The sequence below is a fragment of the Engraulis encrasicolus genome, chromosome 2 (genome assembly GCF_034702125.1).
Source record: "Engraulis encrasicolus isolate BLACKSEA-1 chromosome 2, IST_EnEncr_1.0, whole genome shotgun sequence".
Lineage (NCBI taxonomy): Eukaryota > Metazoa > Chordata > Actinopteri > Clupeiformes > Engraulidae > Engraulis > Engraulis encrasicolus.
In genome coordinates, this window is record NC_085858.1 from 17,413,735 (window position 1) to 17,433,408 (window position 19,674).

Consider the following 19,674-nt stretch of genomic DNA (forward strand, 5'->3'; position numbering starts at 1 on the left):
AAAAAGGAGATTACATTAAAAGACAAACTTATTTTAAAAACAAGTTATAGTGCTCTTCCAGACCCCTTTCTGTGAGTTGTGCCAGGTTTGTCACTAAAACACAAACCTAAAAAAAGGCCCTGAACAGAACCAATCAATGGTGTGACCAGAACCAATCAGTAATGTGTGTATGTGAGCTATGTGCACAAACATTTTGGAAGAGTTGTTTGTGATTAAAAGCGTATGTTCAGTTTCGTCTTTTGGGTGCAAATGCATGAATTTATACTGTATGAAGTAGTAGCATTGTATATATTATGGTCCAAGCAGTTTTTAATGGGTGTTTGAACAACAACCCTCTGTGAGCAGCTCGCCTGCGGTGCTGATGCCATTCTCAGTGTGTGTGTGTGTGTGTGTGTGTACTTCAGTATCTCTATAGCAGTGATTCTCACAGTGTGGTCCGAGGACCAATGGTGGTCCACGACAGAGATCAGGTGATCCGCAAGGGTATTTCTACTTTTCCAGAACAAGCTAGCAATATGCTATATTTGTAACATTATTACAAAGCTAAACATTGCTGAAGTCTTTTATTTTCACCACAATAAATGTGAATAAAAAGTTAGTGATCTGCATCGAATTAGCAGTGTCAACTTAGCACGTCAAACAACTGACAATTCAGTTGACAGGTGGTCCCTGAACATTTTTGGGGGGACAAAGTGGTCCTTATTCTGAAAAAGTTTGAGAAGCACTGCTCTATAGCCTCACCATCTCAGAGCAGTTAATCGTCGGTGCTGACCCCGTGCTAGAGTGTGTGTGTTTTACCGTGTGTGTGTGTGTGTTTTGCAGCGTGTGTCCTCACCCTCTCGGAGCAGTTCGTCGGCGGTGCTGACCCCGTGCTCGATGAGCTTCTGGCAGTCATCCAGCGGGCTGACGCTCTCCTGCTCGATGGCGTCCACCTCCTGCAGCAGTGTCTTCAGCCGCTCGGCCAGCAGACGCCCCACCGCCGCCTGCAGCTCCTGGAAGTGGCGCTGCAGAGCCTCGCGCGTCTGGCTCGCACTGCCACGCACCTGTCACAAGGATGACAAGGATGACAAACAATGGTAAACAAACAAAGTAAGAGCTAATAAGAAAGTGTTGTTAGCTAGCCAATTAGCAACTTAGTTGCTTCTGAAAGTGCCGCTGCAGAGCATTGCGTGTCTGGCTCGCACTGCCACGCACCTGCAACAAAAAAGGACGACACCATTTAGGTAATTAAGACTGACATTTTGGTAAACAAACAGAGTAACTTAGTTGCTCCTCAAAGTGGCGCTGCAGAGCCTTGCGTGTTTGGCTCGCACTGCCACACACCTGCAACAAGGACGGCAAGAACGACAAAATGGTAAACAAAGTAAAAGCTAATAAGAAACAGAGAGAGTGTTATTGCTGGTCAATTAAATTGCTTCTGGAAGTGGCACTGCAGAGGCTTGCGTGTCTGGCTCAGACTGACATGCACCTGCAACAAGGACGACTAGGATGACAAAGCTGCTAAACAAACAAAGTCAAAAGCTAATAACAAACAGAGAAAGTGTCGAGCTAGCCAGTTAGCAACTTAATTGCCCCTGGAAGTGGTGCTGCAGAGTCTCACGTGTCTGGCTAGCACTGCCACACATCTGCAACAGCATGAGGACATACTGGTAAACAAACAGACCAAAAGCAAATAAGAAACAGAGAAATGGGGGATGCGTTTCTCAAAAGCGTTGGTCCTAGCCATTTAGCATCTTGGTTGCTCCTGCAAGTGGTGCTGCAGAGCTTTGCGTTTAGGGCTGGCATTTACCAGCTGCAACAACAAGGACCACAGTGGTGTTCTGGTAAACAAATATAAACAGAGAAACAGGCCAGGACCCTTGTGGTATTCCAAGAACATGGCAAAGTGGCAAACCTGGCTAAGTTAACCTACACACTGTTCATATTTGCATGGTTTACTGCGACGTTTCGGTCTACTGACCTTCTTCAAGCAATTCAAACTCTGAATTGCTTGAAGAAGGTCAGTAGATCGAAACGTCGTTCAGTTCACTTGCTAAGTTAACCTACAGAAAGTGGTAAGGCTGATAATAGATATCCTGCATGCATCCTTCAGTCAGGATAATAAGGACTCCCGCTCTTCTATTAGATTATATACCACTACCTCAAGGTTAATCTAACCTGGTTTACTATTGAACCAGGTTCTTGTAACCAACTGAGTAGTATACATAGTTAGCAACGACGCTTTTGATAAACAAGGTCCAGAGTACAGATCAGCACAGGTGCAGCTCTATTTTTCACTTGCGTGCAAACACCTCGTATAAAGGGTATAAACATGTTTTAAAAGAGAAGGAAAGCATGGGATCATGCCACACACCTGCATGAGAACATCAACATTATGATAAACAAATAAACTTAGATGTGCTCGTAAACAGTCACATTAATTGAGGGGAAAAATGAGAAAAAAAACACAACATCGGTTGAGTTAAAAAAAAAAAACAAGCACTTTTCTCCAATGAAAGGCCAGTCATCTACAATTCACATGGGGCTAGAACAACACCATCCATAATGGATGAAAAGACATTTCTCTCCAGACCTACACACATGTCTGCGGTTAAATAAGTGGGTCAAGGGACTGTTGAAATGAGAACAAACGTCATAAACGTGTCCAGCTACTGCTTTGCTGGATGTCTGAGTGGCAGTCGGAGAGCTGTTAAAAGGGCGACCTCCACAACCCCAGAGGTTGGTAATGAATTCTGCAGACTTGTCGACTCAGTAGCCGGCAAATAGGTTAAAGTTGGTCAAGAAACTGGAGTTACTCGTGTTTGTCAATAAGGGCTCCAAACAGCACGCATCAACAGTGTGTGAGTGAGTGTTAACATTTCTTGATAGAGTAATTGTTTGTGATTGAACCACTTAACACACACTGTTCCACTACTGGAACGTTGTAACTGTCACTGAAAAAACTACCATAGTAATACCCCGCTATGACAGTGCACAGGGCTTTAGTAATACATTACAACTTGGTTATCGCCGTTCCAGCTAATTTATAACAGGGTCTGTGTCTGTGTCTGAAGCTGTCTATTGAATTTGAGTTGCAACTGGGAGAGTATTTGGGACTGTATCCCTGTATATAAATAAACTTGTACTTTTTTTCTCTCACTGTGGGCCAGCCTACTGGTAAGTTAATGACTTTTGCAGACTGCCTAAGTGGTGCCCTCAGGGGTAGACCGGGCAGCCCCAAGAGGAAAGCCCAGGAGGAAAAGCTCAGTCTGGGCCTGCCTGCATTTGGCATCTACTGGCTGCTCTGGGAGACCAGCAGCAAGACCAGCAGGGCATTGAGTCATGTTGAGACGCCACAGAGCTGGGTAGAAAGGGAAGTGGTGCAGCCAGCACAGGGGCACTTCTTACTAGAAACATGCACACACACACACACACACACACACACACACACACACACACACACACACACACACACACACACACACACACACACACACACACACACACACACACACACACACACACACACACATATCAAGTCAACGTACACTTACTCACATACAAACATAAGCACCACAGACACACAGACACAGACACAGACACAGACAGACAGACAGACAGACAGACAGACAGACAGACAGACAGACAGACAGACAGACAGACAGACAGACAGACAGACACACACACACACGCACACACATACACTAACTCACACACACACATGTACCAACGTATACTTACACACATACAATCACAAGCACCACAGGCACGCACACACACACACACACACACACACACACACACACACACACACACACACACACACACACACACACACACACACACACACACACACGTTACGTACCAACGTACGCTTACACACTTACAAACACAAGCACAACAGACACACACACATACAAGAAAAAAGAGAGAAAAAAACGGATACACAAGTGGTGAATGCACCAGCGTTGCAAATGAGAATGACAGGAAGCAAGCAAGGCGGTTTGCAGTCAGAGTACAACTCAGTTCCTCTCTCCACTCTCAAGCAGCCAGAGCAAAAGAAAAGAAGAAATGGGGAAGGTTTTCTCTTTTCAAACACTTGACACGTGTACGTGAATAGTCTGTAGTACCACTGACAAGTAATATATTCCATATTGGAGATATACGATCTATGGTGTGTAAATTATCCATCTACATACTTTCCCATTGACACATGCATTCAGTAGGAAACCGCTGTGAAATATCACCACGAATTGAGCTGAAAGAGGGCAAATTATGGGGTTGAAAATATATATATATTTACATAACGTTAAACACAGAAGGGTGCACACAGCTCAGTGTAGCCATCTGTCATAAATACTTTATCTGCGGCCCTTCTGAGACAGAGATTGGTTAGGATGGAGGGTTGTGCTCAATGCTTTCTGACCCAAATTCCATGTGTCAGTCTCTACGGAACGTGCTGGAACTGCTCTGCTACACACACACACACACACACACACACCGCCCCACTCCTGCCTGTGTCTTTCTCCAGACACACTGGGACTGCTCAGATCATGTTACACAGATCAGAACAGCTCCCTACAGCCGACACGCACGCGCGCGCACACACGCACGCGCAGGAACACACGCAGGCACACACACACACACACACACACACACACACACACACACACACACACACACACACACACACACACACACACACACACACACACACACACACACACACACACACACACACACACACAGGTACACACACACACTAGTACACACACAGAAGGCACACCCATGCCCCCAGTTTACATACTTGCACACAGGCACATACAGTTGCAGCCACAATCATGCCCAAAATGACACCCACTTGCTCTCCCATGAACACATGCACTTCACCGCACTGTAAATAACTAGTGTAGTGTACTGTGCAGTGGAGTGGAGTGGAGTGGAGTGTCCCATCACCACATGTCATATCGTGACAGAGGGATGAGTGAAGGACAGAAAAGAATGTATCAAGGGAGACACAGAAGTACAGAAAGAGAGAGAGAGAGAGAGAGAGAGAGAGAGAGAGAGAGAGAGAGAGAGAGAGAGAGAGAGAGACATGGGAAGAGAGGGAGAGAGGGGTAAGCGAAGGACAAAAAAGACCCATAGAGAACAGAGAGAAAGAGAGGGCAAAAGAGAGACAGAGAGTGAGAGAGAAAGAGAGAGAGAGCACAGTGGCAACAAAAGAGACATATAAAGAGAGAAAAAATGCGCTGGGGACACCGGAAGTAGATAGTCAGAGCAGCCGGCTGAGATAAGAGGAGAGTAGGCAGGGGATGATGAGCTGGAGGAGAACAGAACGGCTCCCATCCAGAACAACAACATTCAGCAGGAAACAGCGCAGCGCTCTCTGTGTGTGTGTTTGTGTGTGTGTGTGTGTGTGTGTGTGTGTGTGTGTGTGTGTGTGTGTTTATGCATGTGTGTGTGTGTGTGTGTTTATGCATGTGTGTGTGTGTGTGTGTGTGTGTGTGTGTGTGTGTGTGTGTGTGTGTGTGTGTGTGTGTGTGTGTGTGTGTGTGTGTGTGTGTGTGTGTGTGTGTGTGTGTGTGTGCCTGCCTGCATGCATACACATTATGTGTGCATTATGTGTGTGTGTATGCACGTGTGCATGTGTGTGTAACTGTCAGTGTGGGTGCCTCTATGTGTGTGCGTCGTGTGTGTGTTCTGGCTGGCTGGAGTGTTAGACATGGCCTCCCAGGCCTCTGATCCCCAGCCCACTACAATAGGGGACGCAGTGCGTGCCAGTGTTTGTATGTGTGTGTGCGTGCATGTTTTCTTTTTTAACAGCCGGCGATGAGTCGAATTTTCCAAACAATGTTGCCAGTGACAATACCCTGGGCCTGAGGGGGGCCTGCACTGCGTTGACCCATCCTGAGCTCAGGGGCTACTGCAGCAGGCTACGAGAGAGGAGGAACACCAGCCTCTCTCTCTCTCTCTCTCTCTCTCTCTCTCTCTCTCTCTCTCTCTCTCTCTCTCTCTCTCTCTCTCTCCCTCCTTCCCTCCCTCCACAGGATGTTTAGACTCCCTGTTGACCAGGGGAGAACTGTGGAGGTTAGTGGTGGGGGGGTTCAAGAAGTGTCTTCCATCCATCACATCCTGCTATCATGGGTCTGATCACACACCAGAAAGGACTCCCCCACTTACAAATCTATGGGTCATGTCAGGCCAGGACCTGATCACAGCACACATGCATGAGCAGAGCGGCCAGAGAAGAGAGGAGAGTAAAGGCTGGGGTGGAGTGGGGTGTGTCCATCCCCCGGGCTCCTATCAGCTTACAGTCCCTCTGGTGATGAAACTGCTGCTGTAGTATTTGTATGACAGTAGTCTATGTGTGTGAAAGAGTGTTGAAGTGAGAGGGTGTGTTTGTGTTCTTATGTGTTAAAGTGTGTGTGTGTGTGTGTGTGTGTGTGTGTGTGTGTGTGTGTGTGTGTGTGTGTGTGTGTGTGTGTGTGTGTGTGTGTGTGTGTGTGTGTGTGTGTGTGTGTGTGTGTGTGTGTGTGTGTGTTTGAAAGTAACTGTGTGTTTAATGCGTGTGTGTGCGTGAGTGTGTCTGGGAAACAGCGATCCGTCACAGGCCCCTGAGGACGGGCTGCAGCTGGGAAAGAGATGGGTTTCAGATGAAAGGGAAGAGGCGACTGGGACTCGTACCAAAAACACAGCCCCACTCCACTCTGCTATTCTCCATTCTGCCTTGCTCCACTCTGCTCTTCTCACTCTGCTCTGCTATTCTCCAATCTGCTCTGCTTTGCTTTTTCTGGGATGCACTCAAGGGGTCTATGAAGTCTGAACAGGCCCAAGTAAAGGGCTTTGTACTCACTACTGCACAGATATCAGTGTTTAACGGCCTGCTGTTCAGTGCTCTGTTTAAGCCTGCGAGTGTAGTTCAATGAAGTACTGCAGGTTTTTTTTTAATCTTAGCATGACATTACTATTTGTACACTGTACCGGTACAATGATTCCCCATCTACCATATCTATAATATTTACACTGCAGAGCTCCCTGTGATAGGTGAAAATCCCTAATAAACCAAGACGATGTAGAACCTAAAGAAAAAAAAATTGAGCAAACTTTGCCAGAGTCACATGGCGTGCATAGGTACCATAAAAGGTAAACTATTGCATAGAGGGGGAGGCACTGTATTTTTGAAGGTTGTGCTGTGGTCCCTCAGCTAAACTAATAAACCACAACATGTGTCGTCTTCCAAGAGTAGTGTAGCCAAACCATATCAGCGGAGCCATACGGTATCAACAGACTCCTGAGCTCAAGTCAAACAAACAGTGTCGTAGACGGCACACTGTTATGTCTACAGCATATACCAACAAAACGCTAGTACATTTACATTCTGATCATTCATGTTGCCCTGTAGTAGAGCAGTACAGCACAAAGGACACACTACAACACGTTACCATATCCTGCCTGCTTCCTGTATTATGACTGATCAGAGTAAGTGGCATACGGTGGCCAGCAAGGGTCAGATGGAGGTGCATATGTGAGCTCGGCCAGGTGGCTGCCCATGCTGAGAGGGTCAGAGCCAGGCCAAGCAGGGCCAAGGAGGGGGGTCAGGGGCGTTGGGTCCCTGGAGGGTGGAGGGCATGAGGGGGCAGGGTAAGGGGCATAAGGGGGGTGGGCGGAGGACAACATGTGGTATGTTATGTGGCCTGGCCAACCCTGTAAAGAAAACACAGCTCCGGGTTGCTCTACATAGCTTGCCCTTTACTGTTCTCACAATAGTGAAGCAAGAACTGGAGATAAGGAGAGGAAGAGAGAGAGAGAGAGAGAGAGAGAGAGAGAGAGAGAGAGAGAGAGAGAGAGAGAGAGAGAGAGAGAGAGAGAGAGAGAGAGAGAGAGAGAGAGAGAGAGAGAAAGAGATGGAAGTAGAGCGATATGGAGCTAGAGAGACAGACAGTGATGCAGAGACTGTGCGATAAATTAGGTTGGGAAAGGAGAAAAGAGAACAGACAACAAAGAAACAGACAACTACAGAAATAGCACAGGAGGGAAGGAAAGCTGGAGATAATATAAAGTGCCGATGCACCAGCAGAGGAAAAAAAAACCAGTATGACCCAAAGCACAGAACAGAATAGACCCCAAAAAAAAAGAAAGAAAGAGAGGAAGGTAGTGTGATAAACTAGAGAGAGAGAGAGAGAGATAGAGAGAGGGAGATGGAGAGATGGAGAAGCACAGAGAAGAAAGAGAGAGAGAGAGAGAGGGAGAGTGATAAAGAGATAGAGATAGAGAGTAGAGAGAGCAAGAGAAACAAATGCAACTGTCTGTCTCCTGACTGTAGCGAAGCAGCAGGAAATAACAGCATTGTTTATGATTAGCCTGAGGCTCCAGAGGGAGAAGGAGGCGGGAGGAGGAGGTGGGGGGGTGAAGGAAGAAGGATGGCTGGCTGGGGAGGTGGGTGAGGTTAGGGGAGGACGCCAGGGGGGAAGAGGACAGGAACATTTTTAGCAGATAGTGTCCAGCTACAAGCGCCACTCTGACTCCACTCCTTCCTTGACCTTCAACTTCTACAACTGCCCTGAAAGGTCTCCTCCACACAAGGTCTCTCTGGTAAAACACTTTAAACACAGTGCAACAAACAGGCCCCTGCACACTTTGAAATGATGCCCCACCCTACCCCAACTCCCAGCTCCCAGTCCCCACCCGTCTGCTCCAGAAACAGGGTGGAGGTTTTAGGGCCAAACTGTTAAGTTTCAGAAGATGAAAGTTAGCTTGCCTACAGTAGTAACAACTCACCCCACCACATCCTGTATCACTCCATCATGAAAGCATTACTATTGGTGCATCTTGGCTTGAACTAGTCATTTAAACTTCTCTTCTGGAGTACTGTTCACAATGATGATGATTACTATAACAGGTGGATGGGTAAACTACATTTGAGTGTTCACAATTGGTTACAGTACTGGTTACAAAGGTGAAAGAACGAGGATGGATAATGACTCCATGGGCCCCTGGAGGAAAGCCAGTGACAGACTGGGCAATGCTTTTTATGTCACTGGTGCAAACAGGCAGCATGCCAATAAAGCAAATTGGAAGAACAGATGGTAAAGCAAGGGGACACACGGTGAAAAATGCAGTGTTAACCCCGTCGCACAGAGCCTCTACAAAATTGTAATGATCAAGTCTTGTTCTGTTACCCCTGTTATAAATGAGCTGTTACCAAAATGGCAATGACCAAGTCATAGTGTATTACAGAAGGCCCTGTGCACAGGCATAGTGGTGTAGTACAATTATGTTTTTTTCAGTGACTATTACAATGTCCCAGTGCGACAGTGCCTAGTAAGGGGCTATAGCTCTCTGTTATGTCATAGCTATATTGCTATAATGTAGTTCAGTCTTTTCAGTTAAGAATGAATGCGCCGGCAGGCCCATCTGCACAAGAGGCTACGTTTATTCAACACTTCAGAGAGTACTCTAGAACCACATACACTCTGGATTATATTAATAGACTCTTTGAGTGTTGAATTAACACTGCATTCTTTTACTCTACGCAGAGGAAGAGGACATCACTGGGTCTGGTTGGTCTGGGTCGGTACCTGTTTGCAGACCTGGCTGAGCCCATAGAGAGGCTGCTGCATTGACAGGTAGAGTAAGGGGATAGGACAGGACATGACTGGGTTGGATTGGGTCGGGACTCGGGTCAGTACCTGTTTGCGGGCCTGGCTGAGCCCATAGAGACGCTGCTGCAGCTCGCTGCGATAGTTCTGAGCCGCCTCGATGCTCTCCTTGGCCTCCTGCAGCAAAGCCTCCGCCTCGATCGACATCGTCCGTCCTCCTGGCTGCTCCACAGACACATGGACGGAGGCAGACAGACAAGACAAGACAGACAGACAGACGGACAGACAGGCAGGCAGACAGACAGACGACAGACAGACAGGCAGACAGACAGACAGACGGACAGACAGGCAGGCAGACAGACAGACGACAGACAGATTAGTAAACAAACAAAACACAAACACATAGAAATACACAGTGTTCCATTTCCCTTTGATTGAAAGTGAAAGCCCACCAATGACATTCCCATTGTCAAAGTGACTTGGCACTCTACAGTACACAATGCTCACTGCACACAACAAAATTGCATTTATGCCTCACCCAGAACAGTGCAGCGGGACGATACCATACTCAGGGTACCTCAGTCATGGAGGATGATGCCAGAGAGCACTGGTTAGTTACTTCCCCCACCAACCACTGCTTTACCCCATGATTTAGGTACCCTGAGTATGCACAGTTTCCTTGGGGCACCGTTTGGGGCTGGGGTTGACAAAAGCGTGGACAAAAGTGAGTCACCCCTCCAAGGTTGAGTGAGAAGCGCACAACAATCATAAATCTTTACCCACACAATGGGACACGCTTTGAAGAAGAATCACAATGGCGTAGTGATGCTACATCACATGCCGTTACATCACACAACGTGATAGTAATGAGATGCAACCGAAAACACACAGAGGAGAAACTATTGCTGGCACACATTTGTCAGTTCATTGTGGTCCATCCTGACCTTACACAAAAACCCACTATGGAACAGGCCAGGACTGTTACACAGCCAACAGAATATTCAAAGAATAATCAGAGGATGAATTATGAATCATAATCCACACCACCCAACGCACACCCACACAGACCCACATACTCTCACCAACAAAGTTATTCTAAAACAGAACCCCTCATTGTCCCAACTGAACAACACAGACCCTGCCCTTGTTTTAATCACAAAACCATGAAAGGGGCCTTGACGAACATTACGAGAACCCCGAGATCGTTCCAGTAAAACCTCTTTGTTGAAGTTGTTGTTTACTCAAACCGTCTCCTCTGGGATAAGCATCAATCAGCGTCATCATTCAGCTCATCAAAATGATTGGCCTGGCAAGACTTCCCATTTCCATGTATAAAGAGCTGGCAAGTAATGTATGGAGTTTCTTAATAGTGAGGAGAGTCTTACCCAAAGAGTTTTTACCCAAAGTAATTGTTTGGCCACAGATAGCGTTGGAAAACTTCATCAGTAAACTGCATCAGCAAGGGAGTGGGGGGAAGGGGATGTAGCTAAGATGTCACCAATTCTTTCCACCCCACGACCAGCAGAAGGGAATAAACGAAATAGTGTTGTCAACTCTCAACAACATGCATGGTTGACATCCTCTTAAACAGGACAATATCCCACAACACACACACACACACACACACACACACACACACACACACACACACACACACACACACACACACACACACACACACACACACACACACACACACACACACACACACACACACACACACCAGGTGCAGCGCCGGAAGTGGCTACTGACAGCTCCGAGTGTGTCTCTCTACAGCTGCTGTGCCTGTGGTTGTTTACTCTAAAGCTGTGATTACTACAGTCTCATTAGCATCATCATAATCCTAATTATCCTCAGCATATCACTATTAAGCTTATTATTATCAGTAGTAGTAGTAGGAGAATGACGACGAGTAAGTACTAAGAGTAGTAAGAGTAACTTAGTCACCAGATTTTATAGTATAGTAACAGTATTGTTATAATGGTAATGATTTTGGTCATTGTTTCAATTGTAGTAACATTTGGCTGCCTGCCTTATACGCTGGGAGGGCACTTAACTGCTAATCAAACCACTACAGTAGAGTGGCACTAAGAACTCCCTGAACAGGCTTTAACCACTTCTCATGTTTCCTCTTAGGGGGCCTGCAAACCAAAGTGTTGAGTGAGATACTGAAGGAGAATGTGAAAGAAAGTGTCAGTTTAGTATGTCTGCCTGTGTGTGCTTGTGTGTGTGTGTGTGTGTGTGTGTGTGTGTGTGTGTGTGTGTGTGTGTGTGTGTGTGTGTGTGTGTGTGTGTGTGTGTGTGTGTGTGTGTGTGTGTGTGTGTGTGTCTGTCTGAGAGAGCGTGAGGCAGCTGGGAAAGAGTGAGAGACAGAGTGGTAGGAAAAAAAGATGACATGGTCCATTTCCTAGCCACGCTTTTCGCAAGTGGTATCTTCAGCCGCTGTTTTCAGTTGAGTAGGTTCTCCCTGACTTGACTACACCACGATGGAGTGGTCTATTATTATTCCCTTTTCCTTGTCCAACTTCATCACACATCAGCTCTTAAGAGCCACACTCATTGCAGTGACAGGGATGGCAATTATCCCGTAGCAATAGTGACGCGTGACAAGCGCAAACGAAGTAACGAGGCCTTCGACTGCAGACGTGCAGAAGGGCCGATGCATAATTGAGTCTTCAACACATCGCTAATGGCTTAACATGAGAACTCAATCTCGTTCTTTCCCTCGCAGACACACACACACACACACACACACACTCACAGACTTAACTTGACAATTCACTCTTTCCCTCCCTCGCACACATGCTCATACACACATGCACGCACAGACACACACACACACACACACACACGCATCCGTGCGTGCGCGCACACACAAACTCGACTTCAAAACTCACTCTCTTTCCCTCCCTCGCACAAACCCTACAATCTGCATGCCACTCATTGCATCATAGTCTTTGACTCCCATACGGTAGCAATTTCCCTTGTTCATACATGTCCATACACACACAGAGCAACACACCACCCAAAGCAGACCCAGACCCTAAAAATCCCACCACACTGGTCCAACGGCTGGTTTTGCATGTCTGAAATACGTAGGCAGGTGTGAGATTGGGCACTTCCACAACACACCACCGAGAGAGAGAGAGAGAGAGAGAGAGAGAGAGAGAGAGAGAGAGAGAGAGAGAGAGAGAGAGAGAGAGAGATGACCGAGAGAGGATACGGGCTAGGCCACAGTGCAAGAAGGATGTACAGTTTGAAAGAGCGCAAGATGGGGGAAGTGAAAGGTTGAAAATGAGACTTAGAGAGATTGAGACAGCGATATTGATGGAAAATACCTGCAATGGCAGATCTATGTGATAACTCTTGTCCTGTTTTTCTTACCAGGCTACAGTACGTTTCAGCCTCCTTGTGCATAGTTAAAGGGGTATGCCACTATTTTGGGGCTTAATACAGTTAAAATCGTTGGCTGGGGTTTATAAAGGTGGTAAAGTGTCTTATTTTTCATGTAAGCCGTTGTCTTGCTGTAAAACAAGTTAAAAGAGGGAATATGTCGCTAAGCTAGTGAAAGTCAATGTATCCGTGTAGCATTGTAGCATGCTACACGGATACATTGACTTTCACTAGCTTAGCGACATATTCCCTCTTTTAACTTGTCTTAAAGCAAGACAACGGCTTACATGAAAAATAAGACACTTTACCACCTTTATAAACCCCAGCAAACGATTTTAACTGTATTAAGCCCCAAAATAGTGGCATACCCCTTTAAGTTATACTATATTGTAAATATAGCTGCAAGCAGCAATGCGGGGCCAAGCAGTAAACTTGCCAAAGTCGCCACGGCAACAGAAGGAACTGCAGCGCCCCCTTTGGCCCACATCTCGCCAGTGTTGGTGTGCATTCCTTGGAGGGGAGTGTGCTCACATGAACCAAGTTTATTTTGAATCCTTTAAAGGGCTGACAAATATAAGATCACTTCCTGTTACCTGTTGGTGGCGCTAGAGAGTTTGAGCTGGGAATCTGGATTTTTTTTGTGGGAGGTCATGGGATTGACTAGTATGTGTGCAAAAAAATAGCTAAAAGAATCTGACAAACGGTTGCTGAGATATGACCTCACTTCCTGTTTTGCCACTTTTACGACAATTTTGATTGGCTGTCACCTCCAAACGATAAGAGGTATCAAAAATTCTTTGGATACCCTAATGCCTATCAGGCTGAAGATGATGTGTACCTTTTTGCTGGTCATTTTGACAAAAATTGTGTGACAAGTAGCATTTTATTGAATTTTGCAAAATTCAAAATGGCGGAATTTCCCTTCTGCGTTTACATAACGTTATATAGTGCGTTGGATTCGGCTTGGCCCAAGGATTCTAGCGATAATAATATATTTTACATTGTGCACATGGTTTAAAAGCTACAGGCAAAAATATAGCTAACATTTTGACCTGTTGGTGGCGCTACAGAGTTTGAGCTGGGGGTCTGAATTTTTTTTCAGTAGGTCATAAGATGGACATCTATGTGTGTAAAAAATCCTAGCCGAAACCGACAAAGGGTTACTGAGATATGACCTCACTTCCTGTTTTGCCACTTTAACAACAATTTTGATTGGCTGTCACGGCTAAACGATAAAAGATATCTAATATTTCTTGAGACCCCATACAAACCTCAGTACAGAGATACAATATACCGAATTTCGGGCGGAATGGTCAAAAATTGCGGGAAAAATAGCATTTTTATTGAATTTTACAAAATTCAAAATGGCGGGAAAACTATCCAGGCAGAAAATGACGTCATATGTGGCGTTGGATTCGTCTTGGCCCAAGAATTCCAGGGATACCAGGTTTATGAAAATTGGCCCAGCGGTTCAAAAGTTACAAGCAGAAATGTACCTGCAACTTTGACCTGCTGGTGGCGCTAGAGTATTGGGGCTGGGGACCTACAACTCGCCGTGGGTAATGATGATGCTGCCTCAAATATGTGTGCCAATTTACAGCATTTTTCTATGTATGGTTCTATGGGCTACCATAGACTTACAGTGAATTTTACAAAATTCAAAATGGCGGATTTTCCCTTCTGCGTTGACATAACTTCATATAGTGCGTTGAATTCGGCTTGGCCCAAGGATTCTAGTGATAATAATATATTTTACATCGTGCATATGGTTTAAAAGCTACAGGCAAAAATGTAGCTAAAATTTTGACCTGCTGGTGGCGCTACAGAGTTTGAGCTGGAGATCTGATTTTTTTTGTGGTAGGTCATGGGATGGACTACTATGTGTGTACAAAATCCCAGCCTAATTCGACAAACGGTTGCTGAGATATGACCTCACTTCCTGTTTCGCCACGTTTACGACAATTTTGATTGGCTGTCACGGCTAAACGATAAAAGATATCCAATATTCCTTGAGACCCCATGTGTAGCTCAGTCCAGAGATACTATATACCGAGTTTCGGGCAAATTGGTCAAAAATTGCGGAAAAAATAGCACTTTTATTGAATTTTACAAAATTCAAAATGGCGGGAAAACTATCCTGGCGGAAAATGACGTCATAGGGTGCGTTGGATTCGTCTTGACTCAAGGATTCCAGTGATACCAAGTTTTTGAAAATTGGCCCAGCGGTTCAAAAGTTACAAGCAGAAATGTACCTGCAACTTTGACCTGTTGGTGGCGCTAGAGCGTTGGGGCTGGGGACCTATAAATTGCTTTGGGTAATGCTGAGCCGAGCCCGAATGTGTGTGCCGATTTACAGCATTTTCCTACGTACGGTTCTATGGGCTGCCATAGACTTGCTAAGGAGAAGAATGGTGACTAGAGAATAATAATAAGAAGAAAACCAGCTAAAACAGTAGGGGCCTTCGCCAGCTTCGCTGCTTGGCCCCTAATTACATGTTTACAAGGCATGTGTGTACAACATATAAGAAAGTATAGGACTTTTCAGAGAGATAACAGAACGAGAGCAAAAGGGGTGCATCTCATATGTGTGTGTGTGTGTGTGTGTGTGTGGGTGTGTGTGTGTGTGTGTGTGCGTGCGCGCGCACGTGTATTTTTGATATAGAGAGATGGTGTGTTCTAGTGTGTGTGTGAGAGAGAGAGAGAGAGAGAGAGAGAGAGAGAGAGAGAGAGAAAGAGAGAGAGAGTGAGAGAGAGAGAGAGAGAGTGTGTGTGTCTCTGTCAGTGTGTGTGGCCTGTGGCACAGGATGAAAGTGCTGACTACTAAGCCACAGGGGGTGTTCCACCGTGCGGACAGTCTGTCGGTTGGTCGGCCTGCCCTGCCATGCCTGCCTGCCAGCCAGCCAGCTTCACAGCCTCTCGTTGGCCCCTACACTGACTGGGGAAACCCGATCTTCCCTGGGTGGACACCGCCAGCCTGGAGCATCACACACACACACACACACACACACACACACACACACACACACACACACACACACACACACACACACACACACACACACACACACACACACACACACACACACACAATCACCGGGCCAGGCCCACAGATTTCCCTCTTTGCTGAAAAAGACAGTAACTTGAGCCACATTAAAATGGCTGAGCTGAGGCAGGCAACACGTTTAGAGTGGCTGAGAGTGTCATCGTATACTGACTGACACGAAGGCTTATCAACAGCTGGGTGCTAACTGGTTCATCAAAATACACAACCACTGCCGACAGTCATGACCACAAAAGATTGAGTTGCCATCTTGAAAATTCACAAGTTCAAAAACAGAGGATTTTCTCTCTTCCTGTGTAAAATTAGATTCCACTGTGAAGATTTCAGAGTTTTGGGCGACTGATTGGTAGACAGGTCTCCATACTTAAACTGTAGAAAATGTTATTTAAAAGTATTTGTGTAGACTTTTGGTGCAGATGGGTTTGCTGAAAAGATGTGCAGATGGGTTTGCTGAAAAAGGTTAACTCATAACAACATTGTTATGACATTACCAAGAGTAATGGCCATTACCATGTTGGTAACAAGAAGGGAAATGGAGGCTCTGCATGAACAGGTTTGAACCAAAACCCTTAAAAACCTTAAACAATAAACAAATGTCCTGACAGTTACAGTAACTGTGAGGTTTAAATGACCATCTGAGGAGCTGGATTGAGATAGCTTGGGCTGGATTGAGTGTTGACCCAGATTTGGGAGGGTGAGTGGGCCCTTGCCAAATACAGCGTAGTGAATTCCAGACCAAGCTGTTCATCTTCAGATTATTACGCATGCGTGGCTGGACTTTTTGTCTCTAAATTGAAAGCAAGGCTGTAAATATTTTCCACTGTACCCCCCCCCCCCCCTCTATCTCTCTCTCTCTCTCTCTGGTCACAGTAAGCAATGATTCACTCAACTGCTTTCCCAAACTGATAAGTTTTATGATAGAATTGTGAATTGTCTATAACATTGAGTCCATACCAAGTCCATATTGTAGTTGAAAGAGACCATTATGGCTACAGTAGGGACGGGTCCATCATGTCTATATGATGTACATGACTGTAAAACGGTCGCACCCAGTTTGTCAGAGCTGACCCCTGCATGATGTGATCACCTCACTAAAGCGCTGAGGGACATGACGTAACATCAGTCAGCATGGTCAGCAGCATCATTGAAAAACGCAATTTCTATGTACTTACAGCCAGATGAGAAAATGACATAGACTGACAGACATGGCTTAGTGATGCTCAGGTCATCATGTGCCCACATGCATAGGCTTCTCTAATGAAGTATCAACGTAAATGATACCCGATAGTAAACACGAATCTGACATTCACTGTCATCATATTCGGAGAGACTTTAGGAGAAAATAAATATTTACAAAAGATCTGTCAACTTCCAATCAATCAATAAGACAACCTCGTGGTAGAAACCCAGTCATGTGGACCCAAGTCCACATCAATCTGTGCAACTCATCTGCGATTAGGCCAACAGTGTAATTATTACAACCACTTCGGGTCATACAGCAACATTTCAAACACAGAGGGTTAAACACAGCAATCAGACATCTTCGCGAGCATCCTAGGGCACAGCTTGCAACTTGCACAACATCGAACATGCCCATACTTGCTAAAAAATTGAAGTGAACTTCCGTAATTCTTGCAAGTGTTTACACCCTTCGGTCTACATTTAAGGCATTCGTCCACACCACAACAATGGGTGCCCACCGCAGAACCACTTGGCTTTAGCCTCAACGTAAATTATTCTGAAACCACAAAGAAATTATCACCCGGCCATAGCATCAGAAGTAAAAACTCACTGGGTTTGCTGACCATACGCTACGTTGCGTGAGTCACACTTGGCCACAAATAACTATCAAGATTCATGAAAACTTTGGAACAGTCAGAAAATGAATCTCTATTCCAAATAGACTCCTACAATCGAAAATAATACTGGTCACAGAATAGTTTTTGTTTACCTGATCCGACTTAGTAACTAGTCATATCCCACTGGAGGATGAACTTCTCCGTTGACGCCCGGTCCGCGGCGCTGTGTGTCGAGAATTTTAGCAACTGCAAAGGGTTGTGTCTGCAGTTGCCATACGTGACATCCAATCCCGGAACAAAGCATTGTGTTGTCGGGTCTACTTTCAGAGCTACAGCCTATCGGAGGTGAGCAAGTCACTGTTATCCCGCCCAAATATTTTCTTTGCCTTGTCTGTGAATTTATTTTACTGTAAATTATTATGAAATATGTGCGCAATACCATTGGCGTATAAATCTACCATTTGTGTTTTTAAAGATAGGATATTATAACATGTCTGAACAGGCTGCTTTTTCCAATAGTATATGGGTTGGGTTCAATAACACATTTAGCCTATTATAATATTATACACACATCTGAAAACATGGAACTGTCATCATCACTGCTTTCACCACTATCTGACCAGACAGAGAGACAGAGAGACAGACAGACAGGCAGACAGATAGATAGATAGATAGATAGATAGATAGATAGATAGATAGATAGATAGATAGATAGATAGATAGATAGATAGATAGATAGATAGATAGATAGATAGATAGATAGATAGATTATCCATTTATTTGCAGCAGATGGCAGCAGATTCCCAATGTGTTGACGTCTCGTGCGAATGCTTGCGTCAGACGTTGCCGGTTTGTGATTGGTCAAAGAAGCTTCACTAAAAGTTGATGACATTTGGCGCCATTTGCCACAAGGCGGAACTTATGTACAACAACGCGGGTTTTTCGAAGAGAAAGGCAGACTGCCTAGGTCAGCTAAACTTAGGTACTTTTTAACCAACAATTCAGCTGCACAGTTTGTATACACTATCTTTTCACAACTATGTAGGCTTTGAATGACACGCGCATACAAAAAAGGAAAGCATGGGCACGGTTGAAGTATTTGGCGTGTGGTCAGTTGTTGTCCTGCTAACTAACATTAGCCAGCTGTTTATCAGTTAGCTCGCGAACAAGATGGTTTAGTGGCGGTACGGGTCGTTTTTCTTTGCTGTATCTTTGTGAGTGGGGGTTTCTAGTGCACATACATAGTATGTGTACCCTGTCCTGCAGTCATTCGATATTATTGGACTTATTTGGGTTCGCCTGCGCCTTTGTACGGCACACACAGTAGGTAAGTAAGAATAACCTTTTGTCAATCGAAGGCCACTGAGCAGTCACTGTAACATGCCATAGCCTACTTGGTTAACGAGCTAAGTTTTCTTCGGTGTCACTAGCCATTCTGTGTTCACTGTACTGTACATCGATAGTGTCAGCCTGTACAGTGTAGGTTTTTTCTCCTAGAGCCAGCACTCTCTGTATTGTAAGTAATGTCTAACTGCATGTCATTCAGATGCCACTTGCCCCACAACTTAAAACAACGTCTTTCTTATTATCAGCTCAGGTCCGGGAGCGCCATAATGGCAGGGGCTATTACAATGTCATCTGTCATTGAAGACTTTGAAACCCAGGTAACATCCTCTATTTATTCTTAATGCGATGAAGAATATGTGTGTGTGTGGCTAGTTCTATGTCTTGTGCGAGTGTTATTGAAAACGAATTGGCTAGTTGAGATAAAGTCTGTCTGCATACAATACACTTTTTTAGGTAGTTTGTTTACAGAAACTGTTTGTAATGCAATTCTCTCTGT

General features: G+C 45.3%; 2 protein-coding genes across 3 annotated transcripts in view; one reads left to right on the top strand and one right to left on the bottom strand.

The window, feature by feature from the left end:
- The window catches only part of crlf3 (cytokine receptor-like factor 3), a 27,751-nt gene extending 9,653 nt beyond the window's left edge, over positions 1-18,098 (bottom strand). The window contains exons 1-3 of the mRNA XM_063223479.1: positions 17,984-18,098; positions 9,669-9,800; positions 836-1,043 (exon numbers count right to left, since the gene is read on the bottom strand). Of these exons, the coding sequence (XP_063079549.1) occupies positions 836-1,043; positions 9,669-9,785 (325 nt within the window). The 5' untranslated portion in view covers positions 9,786-9,800; positions 17,984-18,098. The remainder of the gene's footprint in view (positions 1-835; positions 1,044-9,668; positions 9,801-17,983) is intronic.
- Positions 18,099-18,739: 641 nt separating this feature from the next.
- Positions 18,740-19,674, top strand: part of atad5a (ATPase family AAA domain containing 5a) — a 32,444-nt gene continuing 31,509 nt past the window's right edge. The window contains exons 1-2 of one of the 2 annotated variants that reach the window (XM_063223497.1): positions 18,740-18,813; positions 19,424-19,495. In XM_063223497.1, the coding sequence (XP_063079567.1) occupies positions 19,445-19,495 (51 nt within the window). In that variant the 5' untranslated portion in view covers positions 18,740-18,813; positions 19,424-19,444. Of the gene's footprint in view, positions 19,159-19,423; positions 19,496-19,674 lie in introns of both variants that reach the window. The other variant, XM_063223489.1, reaches the window with a different exon arrangement.